Source organism: Haemaphysalis longicornis, unplaced genomic scaffold, assembly GCF_048455015.1.
Source record: "Haemaphysalis longicornis isolate Haplotype H1 unplaced genomic scaffold, Haemaphysalis longicornis Haplotype H1 scaffold_8, whole genome shotgun sequence".
NCBI classification, from domain to species: domain Eukaryota; kingdom Metazoa; phylum Arthropoda; class Arachnida; order Ixodida; family Ixodidae; genus Haemaphysalis; species Haemaphysalis longicornis.
The window spans coordinates 158,995,672-159,005,371 of record NW_027526445.1 but is presented as its reverse complement, the minus strand read 5'-3'; the positions used below and the strand labels follow the sequence as shown (position 1 = coordinate 159,005,371).

The 9,700-nt window shown below is 47.1% G+C and overlaps 1 protein-coding gene across 1 annotated transcript in view; it reads right to left on the bottom strand.

Annotated features, from left to right (window-relative positions):
* Positions 1-5,669: 5,669 nt before the first annotated feature.
* Positions 5,670-9,700, bottom strand: part of LOC144148556 (uncharacterized) — a 47,018-nt gene continuing 42,987 nt past the window's right edge. The window contains exon 2 of the mRNA XM_077680075.1: positions 5,670-6,060. Within this exon, the coding sequence (XP_077536201.1) occupies positions 5,670-6,050 (381 nt within the window). The 5' untranslated portion in view covers positions 6,051-6,060. The remainder of the gene's footprint in view (positions 6,061-9,700) is intronic.

Below are 9,700 nucleotides of genomic sequence, written 5' to 3'. Positions count from 1 at the left end.
GCAACGAACGGCAAAGATCCCCGTGGCAGAATCCCCGTTCCTTCGCCCCGAATGGCAAAATAAGTGCAGCAGACAGCGGGAGGTTTAGCCGGCTGCATGTGCTTTCTAAGTATATTCGTCTTATAGGGGAGAACCATCGGCAGGAGAAGAAGAAATTGTCGATTATTTCTGGTTCTTTGCAGAAAGCACATAATGGCGACGGGACCAGATTAGAGCGGTGCAAGTAATAATTTAAATTTGGCACGCGACGGCGAAAGCTAGTGAGGGTGACTTCGCAAGCTCGCGACTGGCTTATGCTGCACTTCCATGAGTACCGGAGGTGCTCGAGCTCCGATTCTTCATAAGCAGAATCAGGCATACTTTGAAGTAAGCACAGCCTACGAAAGCGAGCCGAAGTTATGAGGGAAATGGGCGGCAGAACCTCCACAACTGGGCCACCCAATGCCATTCCTGCCAGAGCATCCGCCGATTAATTAAGCCAGATACCATGCATGTCCAGGTACCCAGACGAAACGAAGTTGACGAAGGGAGGAAGGCGATAAAGAAGCAAGGGCTCGGTGTAGGTGGGATGAAGTTGAGGAAGTAAGGGCAGAACAAACAGAAAATGAATCCGTGAGAATTATTGACTGTTGTTTCAAGGAACCAAGCTTACGAAGGGCCAAGACTATTGCGAGAAATTCTGCGTGGAAAGACGTAGTAAAGTTAGGCAGCCGGAGGGAAAAGGCCCAATCTAGACTTGGAGAAAAAATACCCACGCCTGCCTTCTCCTTTCGGATAGAAGCATCGGTTGCAACAATGGCGTGGAGAGGGAAACCGTTCAGATGATCCTGTATATATATTGTTAAAAGGTTCAGAGGGAGTAATTTCGCGTTAGAGGGAAAAATTTCATCAAAAGAAATATCTAAGGGCGACACTCTGTCAAGTACTGGGGCCGACAAGAGGGCCAAATTTAATGGGCCAAGCAGATGTTGAACAAAGACCGCCTGTGGTTGTTTGAACCGCGGCCATGGACTACCAAAGAACAACGAAGGCCATGTAACGAAGGCTGTTTGTGGCCTGGATATGGGCGATTCAATGACTCGTAAAAATGCATCTACGGTGAGGGCATGCATGCGTGAGACTAATTGAGGAATACGGGTTTCCATATATAAAATTTTAATTAGTATATAACGGGGAAGACCCAGACATAACCGTAGAGCTTGTCTTTCGAGCATTATCAATGGGCGAAGTTTTTAGTGGGTACTTCAGAGAATAGCACACATCCAAATTCTAGAATTAGCCGGACGTATACAGTTTGTAAATCATTAGTAGGGTGTCACGACGCATGCCCAATCTTTTGTGACTTAGCCCTCTCAAGAATGAGACGGCGCGAGAACCTTTAGTAGTAATGTAATCTATGTGTGGACGCCAATTGAGTGTATATTCGTATAAAATTCCCAGATATTTTAAGGAATCGACCTGAGGAATGTCCTGTTGCCGGCAACTAAGAGATATGAAGACTGGACCGGGGAATGGAAGCAGAGCACATTTGTTCACATTTAGGTTCAAGCGAAGGCCATCCAGCCAAGCCTCTAAGGCGCTTAAATACGACTGCATACGCAGATACAACGTGTGTATATCTTTGTCTGAAGTGAAGTGAAAAAAGCAATATCATCCGCGTAAATATACACCTGAATGTCTGGATTTACCGGAACCGAACTCATTAAAATATTAAGCAGCACGGGAGAGAGAACAGAGCCCTGGGGAACACCTCGAGTTTGACTGTATATAGGGGAGGACAGGCCCTGCTGTGAACAAAAGAATTTTCTATGCGACAAAAAAGTGCCAATCCACGAAACATTGTAGTCTGCAAAAGGATTACGCTGGATAGTGTCAAAAAGAATTTGGCATTCAACGCTATCGTAAGCTTTGGCAATATCCAGGGTAACCAACACGCCAACTTCTTTACGTTGGCGTGCCAGCTGAATGCGGCTCTCCAAAGCAATGTGGGCCGACCAAATTGAGCAGCCAGGCCTGAATTCTATCTGTTTAGGGTTCAAGACGTTCTCGCGTTCTAGAACGTTTTCAATTCGATGTAGCAAGATTCTTTCTACTAGTTTTACGAAATTCGATGTGAGGGCTATGGGTCTGATATTATCTAACGCGTATCCAAGACCTTGTTTTTTAAGGAGGGGGATGATCTTTGCCAGCCGCCACTCAGATGGAACCCATGAATGCTGTAGGGAATGGTTAACCACTTGCAGCAGTGAGTCGGGACACTCGTTGAACAAGAGTTTTAGCATATGGGCTGCAATACCATCCGGTCCAGGAGCCGCATCAGGGACATGGCTCAAGCCCTCGCCAATCTCCTGAAGGGTCACCTCCTCAAAGTTGTCTTGACAGAGTCTCGTAAGGACTGGTGGTAATGTCGAAGTGAAACGTGCACGTAAGCCCTGCGCAATCTGGCTAATAAAATCCTGGGTTTCATCCAGGGAGCTGATAACTGAGTCAATGTTTTGCTCTGGAGGATCCACATTCCAACAGCGCCAAAATCGAAATAGGTTTATCTTTTTCCGTGGGTCCGAGAGTAAAGCAAAGCGACGCGACTTATATACTCCTCTTTTGCCTTATTGATAGTCCGCTTAAATATAGCGCGGATGAATTTGAAGCTACTCCAGTTCGCAGGGCACTGATTGCGGAGCAGTCTCTTCCACGCAGCATTGCTGCGTCTGTGTGCACATGTACACTCCTCGTTCCACCACGGGCTGATCGTATCCGGTCAGCGACTACGATCTCGGCGTGCTCCTCTTCTTCTTCCTCTTCTTCTTCTACGTATGCAGCCCCACAGCCACGTATACAAATGCAGCGTATATTGTCGGCCAGCAAGAGTAACTTCTAAAAAAGCTGCAAGTTTTTGGACCTGGTGTTAAACCAATGAGAGGTGCGAAGCATGAGTAAAAGGAAAACATCCTGCTTACATGGTTCAAAGAAGTTAGGGTGACAGGCGTGAACTTCGACGGGTCAGTCGTATACGCGATACAGTTGACAACGTCGCGCTCTCCTTGGGTATTCAAAACTTCCAAGCATCCGGAGGCTGCCTTCCCCGATTTACGGCACCACACGGATTGTCGTACAAGGCATAGTCTGCCAAAGCAACTGGCAGCTTCTTTTTGAAAGTTTTAGAAGAATTTACTCCTGGACATTTAAAGTAACGCAGTGTCTAGAGTGCCGTCCGATGGCACTCTGGCTGATCGTTGCAGGCATGGCTAGAGTGCCGTCGGACGACATTCGAATATTTAACACTAGGCTAGCACCGGCCGAGGAGTCTGTCGCTGTAGTGTAGAGGATCCGCCTTAGCTTCTTGATCCCAACGTCGGTGGTTCGGTGCCGGCTTTTTCCTCGGGTGTTTTTTTTTTTTCAATATTTCATTGAAGTGTAATTTTTATGCCTTAGGTTAGTTTTGGTGTTTTAAATGATTTCTTTGCGTGCGTTAGGTTATCTAATGTTATGTTTAGGTTAGGTTGCCTAGCTTTACGTTATTTAGAGCAGTGTACTGCCAGGCGCGGCAATTTTACCACAAAACGCCGGTGGACGTCGATATAGTGGCGAACTTATAATACCGTCGGACGGCACTCTAGAGACGGCCTTAAATGAAGGAAGGGCAGCACAAATTGAGCAGTTAATTCAATGTTGCTCCATAAAAGTGAGTTGCTCGCACAGCATGCACATTTTCCTTCTTTTTTTACCTATTTGGATTATAAGATTATCGGATAATACGTTTTATTTTCCTGATCCCGTGAAAAACGTGTCAACGAGATTTCACTGTATAAGCACGGGCAGCGGCGTGTGCCGACTCATTTCCTTTGAGGGATTCGCTACCAGGTGGCCAGACACTCGTCGAATCTTGAAGTTGTTTAATTCGTTTCAGAATATCAATTCTGCTAGGGATATTCTTCCGATCAGGAAATGGCGGCATGCAGCTTGGGAGTAGGTCAGCATTAATGTATATTCTTCGCTAGGGTGGTAGCAACTCCTTTGGCTGTTTCTAGATATGTTGTAAGGGTCGTGACTGGTGTTAATTCTTTCCCATTGCTGTCGGTCACACTGACAGCGTGGGCAGAGTTGGGGGGGGGGGGGGGGGTATGGAGATGCGTCGGCATATGGAAGTGATCATGCCGTACATGGATTGCTGGTGCCCTTGCTGCTCGTCGTGCCTTGTTATAGGTCGGGTGCATGTTGCACGGATTGGTGCCACCCTGATGTATTGTCGACTGGGAAATACGTGTCTTCTCGTCTTGCTGTTGTAGGGTCTAATACCCTAGCCGGCGGAGGGTGGCATTTTCCCGTGGTGGTGAGTTGGAGGTGTGTGAATTGAGAGATTCGATGCGCTTCTTGTGTTTCTTCCCACGTATTGGGGACGCCCAGTTGAAGTACTTTTTCCCACGTATTGTGGACGCCCAGTTGTAGTAACGTTTTTGTTGCCGTTTTGGGGGCAATTCTAGTGCGGTTTGTAGGCTTGGCGTATTGCGGTCACGCGGTGTTTAGTTTGGCTTGTTCGAAGGCTTTTAGGGCTAGCTACGGAGAACTGTATGCCATCCGGCTGATGAGGATGGCTTGGAAGGTAGTCACTGACAAAAATTACATTCGACACGGAACTAGGCTTTTTTAAGGTAAGGGCGATGGTCAGAAATTGTGCCTCAAGGATGAGAGCTTAATCCGCCATTCAGAAGGAAAAGCTCCAACGCAGATCACAAAAAACAAATTCCCGAAGCTGGGTTATCTTCATATTGCGAGCAATGAGTGGTAATAACGGAATCAGGGAAACGTGCAAGTTGTTCACCTTAGAAAAATAGTAACACGCGTCCATGTCAGCTTGGCATGCTTCGGAAACATGTCATCCACGTGTACACTTTGTTCCTCCCCTTTTTTCCCTTCTTAAATGTGTTTCCAAAACCCTCAGGGGCACTTGAAAAAGGTACGCTGTATTAGAAAGGCTAAGAAATTGGGTCCGAAAAGGTGTAAGCAAGCTTGATTATTGAACTCAATTTCCATACATTTTATTTCACAGAAAAATACAACTTCTGACGGAAATAATAGGTTACAAGCTGTCTTGAAACCGCTTGAAAAGGCCCGTCAACCCGTCAGAAGGCAATGACCTTGCGAAGGGACGTTCAGAGTACGTTTTATAAATAAAAATGCAAGAAAATAAATGTAAAATTTTTATATACACAAATGGCAACAAACTACAAATACAATAGTGTACGTTCAACAGCATGTAAAGAATTACATACACAAAGAATTTACACCAGATTATCCAAAGAATCTACACAAAAGCTAACAATTCACACAAAGTAAAATTAACGGCCAAACATTCATCAGGAAGCAATGCATAAAAAGAGAGATCATTTTTAACCAACTGTTCTTGGAAGACACTTATAAAGCGTAAAAGTACGTTCTCAACTCTTTAAGGTTGCAATTTATTACGTTTTTACATCTATAACGAATAGACGGTAAGTTGGGTTGCAGTGATTAAGTTATAATTATAACAAAATTTAGGTAGCAACAACACGATATATTCGTACTGTCAACTGCATGCGAGTGGACGAGCTCGCTACTGATGAAGGAATGGCGAAATGAACAGCCACAGAGAGCGAGCTGTTCGCTCCACTTCCTCTGGTGGACACGACACTCTACGGAGATGAACCGTAGAGGATGAAAAAGTGGTGTGATGCGCCCCTGACATGAATAGAGCACGTGCCACACTCGTCGTCCGTAGCGCGGTCCGACGTTGAAGTCGTGAAGCTCTCCACACTGCCTGCATTGAGTGAAGAAGTCGGCTGACGGCTCTTGGTCCGCACGTACCCGTTTCTCTCGTCGCGGATGGCGACCGCAGTGGGGAGCTTGTGCAAGAAAATCATGCGGGACTTGACGGTGCGGCCGCACTTGGTCCTCACGAAATGCAGCATCTGGGACAGGTGGCCCGTGAGCTCCTGGAGCGATAATCCCTGGTTGGGCTCCACTCGCTCCTTCAGAAGCTTCACTTTAGCGTCACTCGAGTTCCTCCTAGGCATGGGTGGCACGCTGGGGAAGACAGCGAAAAAAGAGAGAGAACGAGTAAAAATACACAGCGGAGGAATGTCGCCAACGGTAAGCGTAGGATAAAAACACAGCCCATTGGAAGCGGTAAGCGTAAAACTTGTAGTAGTGTGCGCAATCGCGGCCTTGCAGAAACGTGGCACCACAGCTGATCCACATCCCTACCCAGCGCAATTACAGCACGCGCGTTTCGAAGTTAAAAGCCTTTGCCACCTGAACAAACATCGCATGAATTATCCTGCGCTCCGACACAGGAAGGTCTGGACCCTGGTTTGCAAATCGCGCCATGTCGAACCGCTGCTGCCCCGACGTTAGGCCTAGTGTGAGGATACCGGATGGAAGCAAGCTGTGGTGCAGACAGAATGACAATGCAATAACTTACCCGTGAACCGATCGGACATCAATGCACCGACGACAATACGAATCCTGTCAGTCGGCGCAGAAGGACGCAAGGTTTGTTTCTGATGTCTGTTGCTGAGGGACTACCCGCGGCTTTTCTCTTCCGCTGGCTGCTCGCGTGCTCGGTCAGCGACTGGTGGTGGTGGCCCGAAAAATGGCGCATTCTCCTGCTTACGAAAAATGGCGCATACACTTAGGGGGATTGGCCAAGAAGAGTTATGTTTTCATTACAATCAATCATGCGAGGCAAAATAATGGAGCAGAAGAAAGAATTTGGTGTAGGTAATGAGAGAGAGAAAAAAACACTAAAGAAACAACAGAGAGAAGATTAGGAAAACTATAGTAAAAGTCAGCCTATTCGGAATGTTTTAAACACTGCAGACGAGCTGTCTGCGAAATGAAGGAGCGGATGGCGTTGCACACGTCCCTATGGCATCGGCCCAGCCTAGTCTCCCCAAACGACAAAAGCACCGGTCAGTCAAAGGCAGTCTAAGACGTAGCAGGGGAATCTCCAGCAGTCTTCTCCGATGGTTAGAAAACCGGCGGCAAAAAAGAAAGAAATGTTCTTCGGGTTCAATTCCTTGGCAAAAGTGGCACAAGGGGGAGGTTATCAGATTTGCCCTGAATAAACACCGATTAAGTGGTGGCACACCACAACGAAAAGAAGTTATCAATACTCCGCACAAGCGAGTTTGGCATAAACTTCTCTCCCAGCGGTACCTGAGGTGTTCAAGTTCAGGAGAAGTGTTCAGACCATGGTCGGAGGCATCTTGATTGAACAGGTATTGGCGATAGCGTGCCAACAACACGCAAGAAAACGGGGGAAGAACCTCGACGATCGGTAAAGCCAAAGCTGTTTTAGCTAATATGTCAGCGGTTTCATTGAGGGTTAACCCACAGTGGCCATGCCAAACGAGCCGAATCTCCCGCACATGAGTGGGGACGCAGGAATAAAACGTTTTGGCAATATATATGATGTAAAGTTTCTGAGGAGAGAGCCATGCACATGGACAAGGAGTTGGTGAGTAACATCACGGAAGAATTCACCGGATCAAGTTTCAGGATTGCAAGGAGTAGAGCAAGAAATCTGCATAAAAAATGGGGATAAAATCTGGTAACCGCAATTAAAAGACCAGTTCAATGTCGGAGAGAAAATACCCACCCCAACCTTTTCGTATTTTTTCGAAGCGTCAGTTGCAATGACCACGTGGGATGGGTATTCGGACTGGTGAGCCGGGAGAATGGTATTGATTATGTTAGGCGGGAGAAGCTTAGCGTTTTGGGGGAAAATATTATCAAACGAAATCCTTACTACTGTGGATGGTAACTGCAAGGCGGGAACTGAAAGGAGGGTGGTGTTTAATGGAGTAAGCAACGAATTGGCAAAAATTACCTGTGGGTGCCGGAGACGAGACCAATAGGAACCAAAAAACGACATTGCATGCTGGAGGAAAACAGCCTGTGTTCTGGCCAGCGGGGACTCAAAGAACTTTGCGAATGCATTGACTGTTAGGTACTTTTACCTGCAGTTCAACGTTGGGACTCCGGCTTCTAAGTACAACACCCTAATCGGGACGTAAGCGGGCAGGCTTGACGTTCAAGCTTCACCAAAGGCGAGAGCTTATAGGTCGCAGAGCCAGAGAACAAAACGCACCCAAATTCTAAGACTGGGCGAACATACATGCGGTAAATCATCAAGAGTGTCCTGATCGCTTGTGACTAAGACCCCTCAAAAGAGCGACAGCGCGGGAGCCTTTCGCTGCATTGTGCTCAATGTGGAGGCGCCAATCTAATTTACTGTCATATATAACTCCAAGGAATTTAGTGATTCAAACTGCCGAATGGATTGTTGATGATAGGATAACGAAATCGGTATTGGGTCCGTAAGGGGGAACAGGAGAATGGCACACTTATTGATATTTAACGAAAATTTCATTGTCCAGCCATAATTCTAGAGCGTTCAGATACGACTGAAGAGAATGAAACAGGGAATGAATATCCTGCGAAGAAGAGAAAAAGACAATGTCATCTGCATAAACGTATGTTTGTACATCAGGTTGACTAGGTATAGAGCTCAAGAGCCCATTAAATAACACTGGCGATCTCGGCGTGCTCCACTTCTTCGCCTTTATCTACGTATGCGGCCACACAGCCACGCAAAAATGCAGTTGACGGTACGTACTACTTCCGGATCCGTTGATCGAGTAGTTTCGCCAGGTTCTGCTCGGCGGTTCCTTTAAACCGATTTACATCTAACCTTAGGACAGGGTTGCTACTTCAGCTGTTAATCAACAGTTTCCGCTTTACAATGATCTCAGTCTGCGTGCTTTTGTTGCTTCTATACTGTTACACGGCGCCACGTATTTAGGGCGAAAACCTTCAGTGCATGTGTACTGTGCGAACAATTGGCGTTGCTGTAGTTCGCCCTGTACAGAGAACGGGCACCGCTTCAAAGACTTAGTTCTCGTACCGCGGAGAGCGCTCTCAGTCGTCGCAGTTCTCCGTACGAAGAGCTTACGGACGGCGCGCGTGCGACGTTCGCCCCAAAGTGATTTGAAAAAGTGAGTCAGTTCATGTTGGCGGTGGGTGGAAGGAGTTCGATCGGTAAGCTAAATACTTTGTCCGCCATGAACACTATTTAGTCAAAAAAAAAAAACTGGCGCAGCTTGCACTGCTGGTGCAAGGCTGGAGAAACAGCAGAGCTGGCGGTCGCTTTCCTTGGTCGGAGACCCGGATGTTGCACCTCGAGTGGATTTCCAAACTTGCCGCTGAAAGTTCTCCATGATGGCAGGCCCGGATCGTTTTGTCCGCAGCCCTTAAAATCTCTCCCGCGCTACAACCCGCGGCAGTATAAGTAAAAGCTTATTTTAGCTTATTTTAGTTCGTTTGGAATTCAAACACGGACCACCACAAAAGGCGACGAGTGCTTTAACCACTACGCTTCCACACCATGTTGGCAGCGGTGGAACAAAAGTGCAGTTTCTTCGTGGTGGAACATACCCGCTTACGGGATTGGCCAGCAAGAGGGAGGCGCAATGCCTTGCGGTAGCTTCGAAGCTTCCCCACCGAACCTACTGCATCAAGAGATCGGCCGGATGGCCTCTGTTGTGTGTTGGCACATCCAGCCCAACCACAATGACTGGATTCTTTACGCAGAGAAACGCGTACCTCGATTTGAGAGCTCTATCAAATCGAGATATGCGTTTCTCTGCGTAAAGAATCCAGC